Genomic DNA, 20,236 nt, shown 5'->3' on the forward strand with positions numbered 1-20,236 from the left:
TACAGTAAAATATTTTCAACTATTAAGAGATTTAATCTCATCATTGAATGCACCAAAGAAGAAATAAATTGAATCTCTGAGCTGGGGTACCGCTGTGGCATTCTAATGGGGTCCCCTAAAGCCCAACACTATATAGGCACTAAAGTCTACAATTTTTTTTTTCAACTTCTACAAAACTTCATAAGAACAACTCACTTTAATTCCACCCACTTCCCATTACTTAATTTCTTGTTTGGTCATTATAAAAAACACAGATTTCTTATTCTGGATTGTATTTTCAATTTCTAAAGCTCCTTTATTTTATTTATTTATTTATTTATTCATTTTTATAAGTGGTTTTTTAGATTTAATTAATTAATTTTTGACTGCCTTGGGTCTTCATTGCTGCACGCGGGCTTTCTCTAGTTGTGGCGAGCAGGGGCTACTCTTCCTTGCGGTGCACGGGCTTCTCATTGCGGTGGCTTCTCTTGTTGCAGACCATGGGCTCTAGGTGCATGGGCTTCAGTAGTTGTGGCACGTGGCTCAGTAGCTGTGGCTCTCAGGCTCTAGAGCACAGGCTCAGTAGTTGTGGTGCACGGGCTTAGTTGCTCCGCAGCATGTGGGATCTTCCCGGACCAGGGCTCGAACCCGTGCGCCCTGCACTGGAAGGCGGATTCTTAACCACTGCGCCACCAGGGAAGCCCTAAAGCTCCTTTATTTTAAATAACATCTTAAGCTTTTTGTAATTTAAGTAGGAAATGAGAGGATATCAAACTCACTGTGTGGTTTTTATAAGAGGCCAGATTAATGAACCGAAAAATCTCTAAGGCTTTATGTTAATTTTTGAAAAATAAAAATCCTAGATTATATACTACACAGATATGCTTTAAATATAAATTCAAGTTTCAAATAGGTTTTACAATATTCAACAATATTTGAAATAAGGTAAGACAAATACTAGCTAATTTTTAAGCATGCTTGTTCTTTTTTTTTTTTTTTTTTAAATACGCTTATTCCTTAACAATAAATCTCTGGATGGAGATGGGCAATTATTACTTTGATGAATTTATTTTCATACTTGGCTACTCAAATGACATTAAAGAAATTCATGTTACCAGAACAAATGAATGAAAAGTATAGGTTAAAAAGAAACTGAGGGAGACTTCCAGGTAAGATGGCAGAAGAGTAAGACGCGGAGATCACCTTCCTCCCCACGGATACACCAGAAATACAGCTACACGTGGAACAACTCCTACAGAACACCTACTGAACGCTGGCAGAAGACCCCAGACCTCCCAAAAGGCAAGAAACCCCCCACATACCTGGGTAGGGCAAAGCGGAGAGATCCCCACACAGAGGATCAGTGCCGAGCGGCACTCACCAGCCCGAGAGGCTTGTCTGCTCGCCCGCCGGGGCGCGCAGCGCTGGAAGCTGAGGCTCGGGCTTCGGTCAGAGCGCAGGGAGAGGACTGGGGCTGGCGGCGAGAACTCAACCTGAAGGGGGCTAATGTGCCACAGCTAGCCGGGAGGGAGTCCGGGAAAACTCTGGAGCTGCCGAAGAGGCAAGAGACTTTTTCTTCCCTCTTGGTTTCCTGGTGCGCGAGGAGAGGGGATTAAGAGCGCTGCTTAAAGGGGCTCCACAGACGGGCGCGAGTCGCGACTGAAAGCGCGGAGCCCAGTGACGGGCGTGGGACGCTGGGGCTGCTGCTGCCGCCGCCAAGAAGCCTGTGTGCGAGCGCAGGTCACTGCCCACACCGCCCTTCCGGGAGCCTGTGCAGCCCGCCACTGCCGGGGTCCCGGGATCCAGGGGCGGCTTCCCTGGGAGAACGCACGGCGCACCTCGGGCTGGTGCAACGTCACGCCGACCTTTGCCGCTGCAGGCTCGCCCCGCACTCCGTGCCCTTCCCTCCTGCCCGGCCTGAGTGAGCCAGAGTCCCCGAAGAGGATGCTCCTTTAACCCTGTCCTGTCTGAGCGAAGAACAGACGCCCTCCGGCGACCTACACGCAGAGGCGGGGCCAAATCCAAAGCTGAGACCCAGGAGCTGTGAGAACAAAGAAGAGAAAGGGAAACCTCTCCCAGCAGCCTCAGAAGCAGCGGATTAAAGCTCCACAATCAACTTGATGTACCCTGCATCTGTGGAATATATGAATAGACAACACATCATCCCAAATTGAGGAGCCCGGAGTCAGTGCTGTGCCTCTGAGGTGGGAGAGCCAACTTCAGGACACTGGTCCACAATAGACCTCCCAGCTCCACATAATATCAAACGGCAAAAATCTTCCAGAGATCTCCATCTCAACACCAGCACCCAGCTTCACTCAACGACCAGCAAGCTACAGTGCTGGACACCCTAAGCCAAACAACTAGCAAGACAGGAACACAACGCCACCCATTAGCAGAGAGGTGGCCTAAACTCATAAAAAGTCCGCAGACACCCCAAAACACACCACCAGACGTGGACCTGTCCACCAGAAAGACAAGATCCAGCCTTATCCACCAGAACACAGGCACTAGTCCCCTCCACCAGGAAGCCTACACAACCCACTAAACCAACCTTAGCCACTGGGGACAGACACCAAAAACAACGGGAACTACGAACCTGCAGCCTGCAAAAAGGAGACCCCAAACACAGTAAGATAAGCAAAATGAGAAGACAGAAAAACACACAGCAGGAGAAGGAGCAAGATAAAAACCCACCAGATCTAACAAATGAAGAGGTAATAGGCAGTCTACCTGAAAAAGAATTCAGAATAATGATGGTAAAGATGATCCAAGATTCTATTTCCCAGATCCAAAATCTTGGAAATAGAATAGACAAAATGCAAGAAACAGTTAACAAGGACCTAGAAGAACTAAAGATGAATCAAGCATCGATTAAAAACACAATACATGAAATAAAAAATACTCTAGATGGGATCAATAGCAGAATAACTGAGGCAGAAGAACGGATAAGTGAGGTGGAAGGTAAAATAGTGGAAATAACTGCTGCACAGCAAAATAAAGAAAAAAGAATGAAAAGAACAGAGGACAGTCTCAGAGACCTCTGGGACAACATTAAACGCACCAACATTCGAATTATAGGGGTTCCAGAAGAAGAAGAGAAAAAGAAAGGGACTGAGAAAATATTTGAAGAGATTATAGTTGAAAACTTCCCTAATATGGGAAAGGAAATACTTAATCAAGTCCAGGAGGCACAGAGAGTCCCATACAGAATAAATCCAAGGAGAAATATGCCAAGACACATATTAATCAAACTGTCAAAAATTAAACACAAAGAAATCATATTAAAAGCAGCAAGGGAAAAACAACAAATAACGCACAAGGGAATCCCCATCAGGATAACAGCTGATCTCTCAACAGAAACTCTACAAGCCAGAAGGGAGTGGCAGGACATATTTAAAGTGATGAAGGAGAAAAACCTGCAACCAAGATTACTCTACCCAGCAAGGATCTCATTCAGATTTGATGGAGAAATTAAAACGTTTACAGACAAGCAAAAGCTGAGAGAGTTCAGCACCACCAAACCAGCTTTACAACAAATGCTAAAGGAACTTCTCTAGGCAAGAAACACAACAGAAGGAAAAGACCTACAATAATGAACCCAAAACAATTAAGAAAATGGGAATAGGAACATACATATCAATAATTACCTTAAATGTAAATGGACTAAATGCTCCCACCAAAAGATACAGATTGGCTGAATGGATACAAAAACAAGACCCATATATATACTGCCTACAAGAGACCCACTTCAGACCTAGAGACACATACAGACTGAAAGTAAGGGGATGGAAAAAGATATTCCATGCAAATGGAAACCAAAAGAAAGCTGGAGTAGCAATTCTCATATCAGACAAAATAGACTTAAAAATAAAGACTACTAGAAGAGACAAAGAAGGACACTACATAATGATCAAGGGATCGATCCAAGAAGAAGATATAACAATTGTAAATATTTATGCACCCAGCATAGGAGCACCTCAATACATAAGGCAAATACTAACAGCCATAAAAGGAGAAATCGACAGTAACACACTCATAGTAGGGGACTTTAACACCCCACTTTCACCAATGGACAGATCATCCAAAATGAAAATAAATAAGGAAACACAAGCTTTAAATGATACATTAAACAAGATGGACTTAATTGATATTTATAGGACATTCCATCCAAAAACAACAAAATACACATTTTCCCCAAGTGCTCATGGAACATTCTCCAGGATAGATCATATCTTGGGTCACAAATCAAGCCTTGGTAAATTTAAGAAAATTGAAATTGTATCAACTATCTTTTCCGACCACAATGATATGAGATTAGATATCAATTACAGGAAAAGATCTGTAAAAAATACAAACACATGGAGGCTAAACAATACACTACTTAATAACGAAGTGATCACTGAAGAAATCAAAGAGGAAATTAAAAAATACCTAGAAACTAATGACAATGGAGACACGACGACCCAAAACCTATGGGATGCAGCAAAAGCAGTTCTAAGAGGGAAGTTTATGGCAATACAATCCCACCTTAAGAAACAGGAAACATCTCGAATAAACAACCTAACCTTGCACCTAAAGCAATTAGAGAAAGAAGAACAAAAACATCCCAAAGTTAGCAGAAGGAAAGAAATCATAAAAATCAGATCAGAAATAAATGAAAAAGAAATGAAATGATAGCAAAGATCAATAAAACTAAAAGCTGGTTCTTTAAGAAGATAAACAAAATTGATAAACCATTAGCCAGACTCATCAAGAAAAAAAGGGAGAAGATTCAAATCAATAGAATTAGAAATGAAAAAGGAGAAGTAACAACTGACACTGCAGAAATACAAAAGATCATGAGAGATTACTATAAGCAACTCTATGCCAATAAAATGGACAACCTGGAAGAAATGGACAAATTCTTAGAAATGCACAACCTGCCAAGACTGAATCAGGAAGAAATAGAAAATATGAACAGACCAATCACAAGCACTGAAATTGAAACTGTGATAAAAAATCTTCCAACAAACAAAAGCCCAGGACCAGATGGCTTCACAGGCGAATTCTATCAAGCATTTAGAGAAGAGCTAACACCTATCCTTCTGAAACTCTTCCAAAATATAGCAGAGGGAGGAACACTCCCAAACTCATTCTACGAGGCCACCATCACCTTGATACCAAAACCAGACAAGGATGTCACAAAGAAAGAAAACTACAGGCCAATATCACTGATGAACATAGATGCAAAAATCCTCAACAAAATACTAGCAAACAGAATCCAACAGCACATTAAAAGGATCATACACCATGATCAAGTGGGGTTTATTCCAGGAATGCAAGGATTCTTCAATATACGCAAATCAATCAACGTGATACACCATATTAACAAGTTGAAGGAGAAAAACCATATGATCATCTCAATAGATGCAGAGAAAGCTTTCGACAAAATTCAACACCCATTTATGATAAAAACCCTGCAGAAAGTAGGCATAGAGGGAACTTTCCTCAACATAATAAAGGCCATATATGACAAACCCACAGCCAGCATCGTCCTCAATGGTGAAAAACTGAAACCATTTCCACTAAGATCAGGAACAAGACAAGGTTGCCCACTCTCACCACTCTTATTCAACTTAGTTTTGGAAGTTTTAGCCATAGCAATCAGAGAAGAAAAGGAAATAAAAGGAATCCAAATTGGAAAAGAAGAAGTAAAGCTGTCACTGTTTGCAGATGACATGATACTATACATAGAGAATCCTAAAGATGCTACCAGAAAACTACTAGAGTTAATCAATGAATTTGGCAAAGTTGCAGGATACAAAATTAATGCACAGAAATCTCTGGCATTCCTATATACTAATGATGAAAAATCTGAAAGTGAAATCAAGGAAACACTCCCATTTACCATTGCAACAAAAAGAATAAAATATCTAGGAATAAACCTACCTAAGGAGACAAAAGACCTGTATGCAGAAAATTATAAGACACTGATGAAAGAAATTAAAGATGATACAAATAGATGGAGAGATGTACCATGTTCTTGGATTGGAAGAATCAACATTGTGAAAATGACTCTACTACCCAAAGCAATCTACAGATTCAATGCAATCCCTATCAAACTACCACTGGCATTTTTCACAGAACTAGAACAAAAAATTTCACAATTTGTATGGAAACACAAAAGACCCCGAATAGCCAAAGCAATCTTGAGAACGAAAAATGGAGCTGGAGGAATCAGGCTCCCTGACTTCAGACTATACTACAAAGCTACAGTAATCAAGACAGTATGGTACTGGCACAAAAACAGAAAGATAGATCAATGGAACAGGATAGAAAGCCCAGAGTTAAACCCACGGACATATGGTCACCTTATCTTTGATAAAGGAGGCAGGAATGCACAGTGGAGAAAGGACAGTCTCTTCAATAAGTGGTGCTGGGAAAACTGGATAGGGACATGTAAAAGTATGAGATTAAATCACTCCCTAACACCATACACAAAAATAAGCTCAAAATGGATTAAAGACCTAAATGTAAGGCCAGACACTATCAAACTCTTAGAGGAAAACATAGGCAGAACACTCTATGACATAAATCACAGCAAGATCCTTTTTGACCCACCTCCTAGAGAGATGGAAATAAAGACAAAAATAAACACATGGGACCTAATGAAACTTCAAAGCTTTTGCACAGCAAAGGAAACCATAAACAAGACCAAAAGACAACCCTCAGAATGGGAGAAAATATTTGCAAATGAAGCAACTGACAAAGGATTAATCTCCAAAATTTATAAGCAGCTCAGGCAGCTCAATAACAAAAAAACAAACAACCCAATCCAAAAATGGGCAGAAGACCTAAATAGACATTTCTCCACAGAAGATATACAGACTGCCAACAAACACATGAAAGGATGCTCAACATCTTTACTCATTAGAGAAATGCAAATCAAAACTACAATGAGATATCATCTCACACCAGTCAGAATGGCCATCATCAAAAAATCTAGAAACAATAAATGCTGGAGAGGGTGTGGAAAAAAGGGAACACTCTTGCACTGCTGGTGGGAATGTGAATTGGTACAGCCGCTATGGAGAACGGTATGGAGGTTCCTTAAAAAACTACAAATAGAACTACCATATGACCCAGCAATCCCACTACTGGGCATATACCCTGAGAAAACCATAATTCAAAAAGAGACATGTACCAAAATGTTCATAGCAGCCCTATTTACAATAGCCCGGAGATGGAAACAACCTAAGTGTCCATCATCGGATGAATGGATAAAGAAGATGTGGCACATATATACAATGGAATATTACTCAGCCATAAAAAGAAACGAAATTGAGCTATTTGTAATGAGGTGGATGAACCTAGAGTCTGTCATACAGAGTGAAGTAAGTCAGAAAGAGAAAGACAAATACTGTATGCTGACACATATATATGGAATTTAAGAAAAAAAATGTCATGAAGAACATAGGGGTAAGACAGGAATAAAGACACAGACCTACTAGAGAATGGACTTGAGGATATGGGGAGGGGGAAGGGTAAGCTGTGACCAAGTGAAAGAGCGGCATGGACATATATACACTACCAAACGTAAGGTAGATAGCTAGTGGGAAGCAGCCGCATAGCACAGGGAGATCAGCTCGGTGCTTTGTGACTGCCTGGAGGGGAGGGATAGGGAGGGTGGGAGGGAGACGCAAAAGGGAGGGGATATGGAAACATATGTATATGTATAACTGATTAAATTTGAAAAAAAAAAAAAAAGAAACTGAATTCAATAAAGGGCAAGGTGTGACCATATTTTCAACATATGGAATAATACATTTATTTCTAAAAACCACTGCCTTTGAAACCTAGCAACACCATGATCCATTTATAGGCAGGGAATAATAACTAAAGACCAGAAAGATATGTATTAGTTCTGAATTGTGTATTAAAAACTACACTTTTCCAATTCATGGTTTTATTTTTTGCTGCTAAGCAGACAACTTTTGGTGTTACAAATATTATACCAAAAAGCGTAATCATTCTGTTATAAGTGATTCTTGCATTTGTTTTAAATATATGGCTACTGCATTTTTATTAACCATTAAAGAATGCATACTCTTTAATTAAACCTTTAAAAATATTCTATTATCCAAATGCCTAATATTTTTTTAAAAAGCATATTAGTCTCAATTTCTTATGATGTATATTTATATTTCTTTGCTCAACACTATCTCTGTGACTTCCCTTTACTTCCCCTTTGGCAAAAGCCTCCCTTGTCACATCACAGCCAAGAGCAAAAAAGTCATACTCATAACACTGAGGTCTCTAATTTTTGTTGGAAAGGGTGAGGTTAAAAAAAGTTTCTAACTTCTCTGCAGAGTTGGATTATAAGGGAAGTGATAATCTAGAAAAAAACAAAATAAAATTACAGGTGTGGATGAATAAAGATGGTGTTTATTTTAGTTGTCAGTGACATATTAAATTCCTTGCCTGGTTTCTTGATTTTCAACAAAACATAAATTTTCAGAAATATTTATTCGTAATTGGGAAAAGACTATAAAACTATTTATTTTCAGTTACAAAAATTTGTAATCTCTTACCTTAGTAACTTTTCTGGATTCAGATTCACTTTCAGATTCTGATTCTGATGCAGAATCTGAAGAACTGTCTTCTATTGAACTAGATTCAGCACTGGAAGATTCTGAAGTTTTAGAGTTTTCATTTTCCTTATCCACATCTTCAGAACCACTAATCAGAATAAGAAATTTTGAAATATTAGATACTTATATAAACAAGTTTAAGTAGTTTGAAAAAACAAATGACAAATGTTACCATTTGTCCATTTTGCCTGTGAACCAAAATCTTTATAGAGAAGTGTATTTCACTGAGAACCATTTCTTTTTAGTGTACAAAAAGACAGTAAAAATGGTTTTAAAATTCCAGAACATGTTAATGAAATAATGAGGAAGGTAGTATTACCTATAACCAAATAAATCAGAACCCATTCAAAACTAATTATACCACATCACACACAGTTCAAATGCAAAAGGTTATAAAATAACACTGAATGATATAATAAGTAGAAAATAATTAATAATTAAATGTTTGATTTACCAGAAATACACATTAGGTGCTAACATTAACAACTTCAAAGATAGGCTGATTTTAAAATGCTGTTTCAGGGCTTCCCTGGTGGCGCAGTGGTTGAGAGTCCACCTGCCGATGCAGGGGACACTGGTTCGTGCCCCGGTCCGGGAAGATCCCACATGCCACAGAGCAGCTGGGCCCGTGAGCCATGGCCGCTGAGCCTGCGCGTCCGGAGCCTGTGCTCCGCAACAGGAGAGGCCACAACAGTGAGAGGCCCGCGTACCGCAAAAAAAAAAAAAAAAAAAAAAAAAATGCTGTTTCAAAATACTAAGTGTTCATTAATAAATTTAAATATTTATACATCAACTTTTGCTGAAACAGAGTTGCATTTTATAGACTTTTCTGTCTAAGAAAATTATTAACATATGTCCCCTAATGTGACCCTTAAACATATTATATGAGAAAATGTTAACCGGTTCAAAACAGAATTCTTCTAATGTTCTAAGTCTTACTAAAAATGTAAGATAATCAGATATAAAGTTTGAAAATACCAAACGATCAAACCTAAGTGCTGATGCTATTCATTCGTTTGTTTACTCGCTCCCTTACTTAACAAATATTTACTGACTGCCCACCATATTGTTGGCACTATGTTAGGTGCTAAGGATAACAGAGGTTAGTAAGATACAGATGATCTCCATGTACTCCCTTATAGAGTCTACTGTCCATTGGAGGATACAGAGAAGTAAGCTGGCAGTGACAATAAAGCATGGAAAATAATAAGTAATAAAGTATACTGTGTCATGAGAACACCTTGAGGAGCAGCTAAACAAACTTGACCGAGAGTGGGAATGCTTCTAGAGGAAGAGACACATGAATTGAAAAAGAGAAATAAGGCAGGCAGAAGGCAAGGGAAGTAGGTCTCCAAGAAGAGATAACATGTAAGACAGCCAAAAGGTCTTCTCTCAGGGGAAAAGAGATGCCTTGTGGTCTTTTTTATTTGCTCAAATTTGAAGGTCTAGTTCTCTTTACCGTGTGTGTGTGTGTGTGTGTGTGTACTGTTTTAAAAATCCACTTCGTTAAAAAAAGAAAGAAAATCTATCTTGTACCAAAGAGTATTAGACACTTCATAAGCAACTATCTAATTCAGATGTTCTAACATATTCTTACTGGGTGCATTATTATCCTATAATATTCAAGAAAGTTAAGTAACTTGCTCAAGGACACACAGCCAGGAGGGGTGGAATTGGAATTTAAACTCAAGTCTGTCTTACTATAAAGACCATATTTTTTCCACTACCCAATATGAAAATACTTTGGAGTATTTCCCTTCAGTGAAAATACTTTGGAGTATAAAACTCAAAGTTAGTCATAAATAGGTTACGATTACTAAAGGGTGATTTTGAAGATACTTAAAGCCCCTTAGCTTTCAAAAATTATCATATAGTTATACTGGCAAAGTTTTAAAAAAAAATTCTAAGAGACAAGCAGAAAAACACACGGGGAGGGAGAGTGGTGAGGCAAGGGAATAATCGATATTTCCCTGAATTGAATTTTGTGGAGGAAATATGATGGCTATTTATTAAAAATGGAGTCATAGTAACATCTCAGAGCACATGTAATTATATTTGATGACTAAAGAGTATGTTGTTGTTTTTTCTTCCCCTAGCAAAGAATGGCAATTTATTATCCCCCATTTAATGGTTAAAACATGTACTTAAAAATATAAGGTTTAGAATGTATCTGAGATTTCCTTTCGTATAATAAACAATTTTTAAAAATTCAAACATGGGTTAAAAAAAGTCCATTTCTGAAGAAATAAAAGAATGAAACTAATACAATTTATTATTATAAATTTCTAGTATATTGACTTTTACTATTGGAAAGGATATTTAGTGCACTGAACATAACTTCCCTTTCTAAGAAATAAGACACTTTTTATATACTATGTAATTATAGATATTCTGATATTAAACTAGAAGCACAGAACTTCTAAGAAAAGGCTACTACAAACCAAGTAACTCGCTTGCTGCAACAAGTGAATGATTCTGAATATATTTAACTTCTAGCCTTTAAGATAAGATTTTGAAGGTAAAAGTGTTATTTTGCTTTGCATCACTCAATTTTGATGGGTAATTATTGTTTACCTTACTGCTTAGAGTTTCAGATGTTAATCTAATGAAAAGAATTTACTGGTAACTAGCTTTTTAACTTTGCAATGATGAAAAGCCTGTATTAATTTAACCTACAGATTTCATTTGTTCTGAACAGGAAAAACAATATAAATCACTTTTAAAATCATTAAGTCCTGACTTAAATTAATAAAGTCATAATTAGAGCATTATGCTGTGTTTGTTATGGAAGTGGCAGGGCGAGCTGCTTTAATTACTGTCTGTAATAAAAGGAGCAGAGAGCGTACTGCGCCCCAATCAGTGCTGTCAGCCAAGACTGAGCTAGGCTGCAAGCTCATCAAGTGCGCGGGCAGCAGGCTCCCAGGGAAAGGGCCATCGTGTCTGCAGAGGCCACTCACTGACAGCAGTGGGGAAAACAGACTCAGACAATCCAAGGTATCAGCCCCAATTACTCAAAATTTTAATGACACTTTAATACATGATAATGTTGTTGATAATGTGAGATCTTAAAAAGTGCTAACACTTAAATATCTTATGACCGTCTTCCTTCACAGCCCCTGACTCTAATATTTGGATCATAATCTTTTTAATATAACATTATTTAGAAAAATCAATTGTCTTAGTTACATAATGGCAAAGTGTTGAAGGATTTAATTTTCACCCTCAGCAAAACTGCTTCAAAAGGTAATTAAGTGTTTCATACCGACTGCTTGATCACTTAACTCAGCCTTCCAAGGTTACACCAATTTTCAAAATGTAACCCCAAGATTTTTTCAAGTTCAAAATGAAAACTGAGCATTACAAGTAAGAGAATAATATGAATTAGTATTTTAAATTAATATTACAAGATTTAAAATCTGTTTGGGAAAAACACACACACACACACTTATTTTCTCACTCAATGTTAAACTGGGGGAAAAGACCACAGAATGTTTTTGAAGGAAATTCTGACAAAATAATTCACCTTTTTCCTTTGGCTTTGGAGTTCTTCTTGGCTGCTCTTTTGTTTTCTGCCTCTGACTCACTTCCACTCTCACTCTCGGGCTCACTGGAGTCCTCACTGCTGTCTCCTTCATCATCTTGTTCCCCACTTTCACTTCCAGATTCACTCTCTGAAAAAGATATCCAGATGCTCCTTGATTTACAGCCATTTAATTATACATAAGGACACAAGTAAGTGTCAACGTTCATCACAAATGAAAACAGATGCTGAATTTTAGTTTAGTGGACCCCAGGTGTTCCACATTTCCTATTTCTGCCCTCTGGTCACTTAGACTCCTGAACCCTGCGGCAGGGTAAGCATGGCGGGACTCCAATGCACAGAGAAGGCACGTTGCTAGTGAGTGGGGAAAGGCAAAGAAAAGATCAACCAACTAAACCAAAGTGAGCCTATCTTGCTTTTCAAACCCGTAAGTATTTTAACTATGGCAAAAACTTTTTATTTAAAGAATGATTATGAGGATGATATAAGAATAAAGAAATAATTTTAATTCCTCTACTTATAATGAGAAATTTTATTTAGAGAAAGGAAGGGATTGTTGAATTTTCTTAGGAACCAATTTTGAGAGGGAAATGAGTCATTCAAATCGTCTTCAAAAATTCCTAAATTCAAAGGCAATAAAGCAACATCATTACTTAAAAAGCACTTATTTTAGCTAGTATAGGAGTCTTCCGTAGGTCAAAGAAATGATAGTTACACTGAAGCACTATATAGTTAAATGTTTTATGAATAAATTATGGTATACTAGGGATCTTTGCAGAAGTGATACATATAGTATATTTATGTGTATTTTAAACATGAAGTATAATTTTTTACTAGTTGAAATGATTATAGGTGCAGAGTTGTATCCTAGATAAGAGGACAAACTGTTGTCCCGGCCTATCTATCTGATGAAATGTCCTCAGGCAGGAACGTAACCTCTAGTTAAAACAGTATTCTAATAGGTAAATAATAGCTACTTTATGAGGATTAATTCATGTATCACAGTGAAAAGCTAGGAGTGCCTATATTCTTTTGGAACTGCTTGAAGTGGTTATAAGCATGAGTTCTCAAGCTGGAATGTCCGAGTTCAAACCCTGGCCCTGCCGTGTACCAAGCTGTAAGACTGAGCAAGTTATTCAGCCTCTCTGGGTCTCAGTTTTCCTTTCAGCAAAGGCTACTTCAAAGAGCTGTTGTGAAGATTAAATGATTTGAAACATGTAAAGGTGATTAGCACACAAAAGTGACTGCCACATGGTAAGGCACTCTTTATCATCAGCTTTTACAAAGAGCAAAATTTATTTTACCCAAACTTTACAAAGGCAAAACAAAACTGCTGAATAAAAATATTTTGGGGGCTTCCCTCGTGGCGCAGTGGTTGAGAGTCTGCCTGCCGATGCAGGGGACACGAGTTCGTGCCCCGGCCTGGGAGGATCCCACGTGCCGCGGAGCGGCTGGGCCTGTGGACCATGGCCGCTGAGCCTGCGCGTCCGGAGGCTGTGCTCCGCAACGGGAGAGGCCACAACGAGAGGCCCGCGTACCGCAAAAAAAAAAAAAAAAAAATTGAATTTGTTGTGATATCAAAGTTAAGCATACGTACATATTAACTTAGATAAATCGTTTATGCTATAAATAAATAAATAAATAAATAAATAAATAAATAAGAAAGTATAGCATCTGAGTTACTTTCTCATGTTATTACATGGGAGTTCAACATGAATCTGGGTCCAGTTCACTTCAAGCACTGTTTATTTAAATTTTCAAATTAGGAAAATCCTTGGGGAAATTCATTTATCCTCAAGAAGGCATGCTCACTAGAAAAAAACTGGTAACTTCTAATGAGAAAAGTTCTCTCTTTCCTCTGGTAGCCAGAATGGAACTCATGCCATGACTCCATATTGTAAGTACTCAGATAATCCCATGAAAAGCCATAATGTTAATGGAATATTTCAAATATGTATTGAAAAAGGTTAGACTCTAAACAGATAGGAGCTTGTGAATAAATGGGATGGAGACAAATATCTATATGAAACACTCAACTACACAACATATCTTTCTCAATGGTCTATATCATTCCTGAAATTCCATATTTTTTAGCATTAACTCTTTGGATTGAAGTAACTTCCCCCATTTTTCAGCGGATCACCTCAGAAGGTAATGCACCACAGATGAACTTATCAGATACTGAAAACAAAGATTTTGACAGGGGAAACAGAGGAAAAAATGAATGAATTACCTTAAGGTTAGGTAATGGATGACCAAGTAATTGTGAGCAGCCCTGGCTTCCCAAGGAATAAAGGTTTTAAAAGAAAGAGATGTCATTTGGTCTTGGATCAGATAAGTTTACCAGGTTAATTGTTACTAAGAGTATGTAACTCCTATACATACTCTGTTATGCAAATCACTCAGACTTCCAGTGTTGAAGAGACTTAAAAAGCATCTAACTCTACCCCTTCATTTATCAGGTATAGAGAAGGTAAGTGCCTTATTCAATCTGCCTGGCTAAAACTCAGGTCTTCTAGATCCTTCCTGTTTAGTATTTTTTTCATTGCATGTGGTTGCCCTCAATCTTTTTAGCTCTTTGTTTCTTTATAATACACAAGAGATTTATAAATTTTAGCTTTCATGTAGAAATAAAAGAGTAAAAAATGGATAAGAACAGACTGCTCAAGGTTAAAAATAAACTTTACATTTTAGTGGGGGTTGGCCATAAAGTTCGTTTGGGCTTTTCCATAACATCTTACAGAAAACCCCGAATGAACTTTTTGGCCAACCCAATACAAAAGAAAAGTGACTTTTAAAGGCCCCACTAAAGGCTTATCAAATATAAAATTACATTTTTCAATATGCTAATGAATATCACAGGCAGTGTGGGTTAGAATTCAGAAAAGCATGCGTTCCTGTTTCAATTCTATCATTTATTAGTTGTGGGCCCAAGAGGCAATGTCAAATGAAAAGGTGTTAGAAATTACTTTGAAAACAGTGATATGTAAGTGAAAGGAATTATTGTAATGGTATAAACTTCATTTAAACCAGCTTGTTGAATATTATGTTCTAGGCCTTATTGGTCCATAGGAAGCACAGCATATAAGCTATAGTGAACAATGTTTTTCAATGAATTAAAACCCCACCACTGTCACTGCTGCTCTCAGAAGAGTCCTCCTCCTCCTCCGCAGATTCAGAATAAAATTTCTTATCAGGATTCTCTTTCTTTGCTTTTCCTGCTGGGGTCCATTCTTTTGCCTGATTAAAAAAAAAAAAGTAAAAATGTAAATATCAATGAATTCTCATTAAGGGATTCAGTCTTCAGGTAAACTCAGTCATTCAGAATACTCTGTGAACCCAGAAGGAAGTTTAAAGCCTCAATAGAGAAGGCAACTCTGAGAATCCTGACACTGGTTTGTTCCCCTTTACCCCTAAGCAGAGGAACATAAATTCTCACTCAGAGCCTATTATGTTAGATCAACAACCTTGTTTTAACATATGATTTTAAACACTTGTGTATTTGTTGGTCTACAGAAGATTTAAACTAAAGTAAGATAGTCTAGAAGAGATGAGGGCAATTAGAGGCAGACACAGTAACAGCAGTAAGAAATTCAAGTTCACAGCTTGATACTGAGGTAAAAGAAAAAAAGAAAGAAAATACTTAGTGTAGGCAATAAATAGCCCGTACCATCTCAACAGCCTGAACCCTGGGCTATCTTGGGGTTCTATCAAGACAGAATCTTGGCTTCTGTCTTTCTCTTCTATCCTAAACATCTAATGCATCAAGAAAGCCTATAACCACCACCTTGGTCAGAGCTCTCTCTCTCCCAGATTACAAAAGACTCTAACCGGCTATGTTGTATCTATGCCCACTTCCTATCCCCCATTCCAAGTTGGCTCAACACAGCAGCTAGAATGATTTGATTAACTCCAGTCAAGTCCCTCTTCGTCTGAAATGCTGCAAAAGGCCTCCCATGCACTCAGAAAAAATGAAGTTCTTACAGCACTCTGCTCAGCCCTACGTGCCTGAGGTCCTCTTGGTCCTCCTGCGGCTGCTCTCCCTCCTGCCCACTCCCCTCCAGCCACTCCTTACAGTGTCTTCAAACACCCCAGGCATGCTCCCCTCTTCAGGCCTTTCCCCAAAGCTGTTCCTACTGCCAATATCCTCCCCCACATGACTTGCATGGCTCATTCCCTCACCTCCTTCAATTCTCTGTACAAATGCCACCTCAGGGAAGACCACTCCACTTAAAATTCCAACCTCCCATGCCTGGTACTTCTGATCTTCCTTTGGTCTAGTCTTTTTTTTTGGTTACAGCACTTATTACTTTCTAACATACTACTGTATACAATTTATATATTTAACTGTCAGTCTATCCCTGCTAGAACGTCAGCTTCTGGAGAGCAGAGATGTTTGAATATTTTGTACACTGATGTATCTTAAATGTGTCTGGCACAATAATCATTAGTTGGGTGATAGCACCTTAAAAACTTTAATACAGTGTATTAAAGTAAAAGAAATTTTTTTCATAAGTGTGACTTTGATTCATTAAGAAAAAATTAAATCATGCTTCATACACTCTCTTTTAAAGGGCAAGAAAATGTATATATTTTTAAAAGGTCAAGAATGGTTAAGACTCATTTATTTATCACACTTTTGAGCTTCTACTATGTGCTAGCCTGCTAGAGTAACATTCTGTTGTAAAGAAATTTATAGTAGGAGAGAGGTTCTTATTCGAGAGGGGTTCTCAGCACTGGATATATGTCAGAATCACCTGAGAATATTTTTAAAAATACTAATACCAACAATAAAAATACTAATACTAAAAAAGCTAATGCTTGGGATTCACTTCCTTAAGATTCTGATTTAATTGGTCTGGTGCAGGTCTGACATAGGTTTGTTTTGTTTAAAGAGCTCCGTATGATTATAGTGTACAGCTAGGTTTGAAAACCACTGATCTAGAGGGCTTATGGGCTTAAGATATGTTGCTTAAAAGGATAAGCTTCAGTAACTTGGAAAACTACTATCTGGACAATAATAGAAAAATAAGTAAAAATTACTCAAATATATTTGAATAAGACACTAACATAAGATCAGCAGTATTCCTTTCTTTTTTTATGTATATTTTAAATGCTCTGTCCTCCGGTTACAAATAAAGATAGTATTCTATAAACAAATTTCTCCTATATTTAGTGAACAGTGAAGTTCGTATTTTTCTTAAATCCAAACAAGTAATATTTTTCTGAAGGCTAGTAAAAAGTGTGTGAGGTCAATTTATAGGAAAAAAATTACTTAATTAGACTATGGCTTTCAGGGTAAGACTGAGTCAACATATAAGGAAAATCAGGCTCCTATGCTCAAAGGGGTATATTATTTTGACATGGCCATGGACATTCATGGAGTTTTAGGTTTTAAAGCGTAAAGACTAACAATAAAAATATTTTACTTTTTGTTATGGTCTTTTATGACTATGATAATTGTATCATTCTAAGCAAAAGAAATAACAGGGAAAAGAGAAGAGGAAAAGAATAGCAAGGCACTAATTTGAAAGTTCCTATGTAGGAAAAAATACTGATAGTAACTAACAGTAGATGTGTTTATAAAGCAAAATATTCTTGATACGCAAAAGACAGTCTTTATGTAACTGGGGAGAAAAGAATTTTCTAGAACTAAGCAAAAAAAAATTATAAAGAATCTTGAAAACTTGCTGGTGTCATAAATATATATCATATCTGATATCCTGGAAATGGTAGTATGCAATGCAAAGTGACTTCTAGTGTCAGTGGACTAGGTTTCATGTTTTGTTGGGTTTTTTTTGTGGTACACAGGCCTCTCACTGTTGTGGCCTCTCCCGTTGCGGAGCACAGGCTCCGGACGCACAGGCTCAGCGGCCATGGCTCACAGGCCCAGCCGCTCCGCGGCATGTGGGATCTTCCCGGACCAGGGCACGAACCTGTGTCCCCTGCATCGGCAGGAGGACTTTCAACCACTGCGCCACCAGGGAAGCCCCATGTTGTTTTGATTAAAATATCAGATTATCTAAGCCTAGGCCATTATTCTTACTAAGTTATATTTCATAGTAACAAGATGTGACCCTGTAAGATCACTTTATAGTAAAACTACAATAACACATGTATTACGTGCATGAAATACATTGACGGGACTTTAGAGGGGTGAGGTAGAATGAAAGACTATGTGAACAGTACTTTCTGCATTGTTGCAGCTGCATCTTATAACAAAACTATGTGCATTATTTTTATATTTACTTAAGTCTCTATAGTATAATTTTAAGTCAGTATGTCCAGAGACCAACAGACTGAAACTGTTTTCTGCATGGCATCAATGGAGAGTGACAGTTTTTTCCAACCAAGTTCTATCAATTATAATTATCCTCCATAATAAGCTACCAATTATTAATTTTCACAATGTAGTCAGAAAAATGAAAAATATCAATTTGTATCTGTTGAACTGGACAGGTGAAATGAATATAAGAAAATAGGTTATTTAAGTACTGTCCCTATAAGATAGTTAATGCTCAGAAGAGCACATGAAAATAGAAGCCAGCCAACCAACCAATCTATCAGCCAATATAAGGATACTGCTGAGACCAAATTAAATTGCATGGCATTGTTATTAATTTCTGAGATGATAAACTATTTTTATTTTACTTTTTTTGGTGGATTGGGGCAGCAAGGAGGAAGGATAGGGCGGAAGCGGGGTTAGGATAAAAGGATGATTCGACTTGGACCAAAACATTATGTACCCAACAATGAAAAAGGACAGAACCATAAAAACAACAAACAGACAAAAGAAATTAGGAGAGACAGTATTTCTGTGAAAGAATCATAACAAAGAACATGCTCTTTGTATTCTGGCACCTGACCAAAAGTTTCACAAGTAAGCCACTTTTTTTGAAGAATACTTAAGAGTAGTATGTAGATTTGAGGGGAAATCACCAAACTTAGTTGCAAGGAGGAGCATGCAACTTGTTTTTAATAAGTTTTATAATTAAAAAAATCATCTCTGAATAGAGATAATTTGTCACAGCATGAAAACAGTGGTGTTAAATACTAAGGATAGTACAGATTTGCAAACAAGCTCAAGCTTCCTCTCCTCATGTTGCATAATAAAATGCAGTAAGAGAATGAACAATGGACTCAGATAAGGGTTGGAATCCCAATTCCATCACTTACTAGCTAAGGGAACTTGGGCAATTTACTTAAGTTCTCTGAACCTTGGTTTCATCATCTGCAAAATGGGAATAACAATAACCATCTCTTATAATCATTATGAGGTTTAAACAAGATAATGTTTATAAAACTATCAGAGTATACTCCAGGGTCTGCTAAATGGAGCCTTTATCAGCTATTATTGCTCTTGCCACACTCCAAAGCCAGACAAGTTTGTGTAGTTAAGAGAAACATATTTCTCAAAAGAATCAAATTAAATGGGCATGCCTGGGGAATTCCCTGGCAGTCCAGTGGTTAGGACTTGATGCTTTCACTGCTGTGGCCCAGGTTCGATCCCTGGTTGGGGAACTAAGATCTTGCAAGCTGCGCAGTGTGGCAAAAAAAAAAAAGCTATGCCTATTACAGAAATTCTTCTATTTAAAGTAATATTTTTTTCCCATTGTATATGGAAAAGTTAGGCAAGAAGATTAACTGACTTTCTCATAGGAATTAGTGAGAAAGATGGGTTATCTGAATCCTAGTTCAAAATATGTGTTCTACCAGAAAAGCATCCAGGATGTAATACCTAACTGTTCTTATTTATTAATTCTACTTAAAAAAAAATCAGATATATTTCACATAGTCAATCTCTAAAGACAATCAGAAGACCCCTCTCTTTCTCTTGTTTATATAAGAAAGAAAGAGATAATACTAGGAAAGAACACTAATTCTCTTACTTTAGTGGACAACATGTTTTAAAGATCTAGGAAAAGGTTATTTATATAGAAAGCTTTTTTTTTTTAATGTGAAAGCAACATATTATTCATTTTAATTGTGACCTTGTGTAAGGACATTTTTGGTACACGATGTTTCCTATTTATGTTTAGGCTTCACATAAAAAAGGTTCATCAGAAAATTGAGAAGAACACTT

General features: G+C 37.5%; 1 protein-coding gene across 1 annotated transcript in view; it reads right to left on the bottom strand.

Moving 5' to 3' along the window:
* The window catches only part of AP3B1 (adaptor related protein complex 3 subunit beta 1), a 281,724-nt gene that overhangs the window by 93,269 nt on the left and 168,219 nt on the right, over positions 1 to 20,236 (bottom strand). The window contains exons 18-20 of the mRNA XM_060093077.1: positions 15,282 to 15,393; positions 12,136 to 12,283; positions 8,553 to 8,700 (exon numbers count right to left, since the gene is read on the bottom strand). Of these exons, the coding sequence (XP_059949060.1) occupies positions 8,553 to 8,700; positions 12,136 to 12,283; positions 15,282 to 15,393 (408 nt within the window). The remainder of the gene's footprint in view (positions 1 to 8,552; positions 8,701 to 12,135; positions 12,284 to 15,281; positions 15,394 to 20,236) is intronic.

This window comes from Mesoplodon densirostris, chromosome 3 (genome assembly GCF_025265405.1).
Source record: "Mesoplodon densirostris isolate mMesDen1 chromosome 3, mMesDen1 primary haplotype, whole genome shotgun sequence".
NCBI lineage: Eukaryota > Metazoa > Chordata > Mammalia > Artiodactyla > Ziphiidae > Mesoplodon > Mesoplodon densirostris.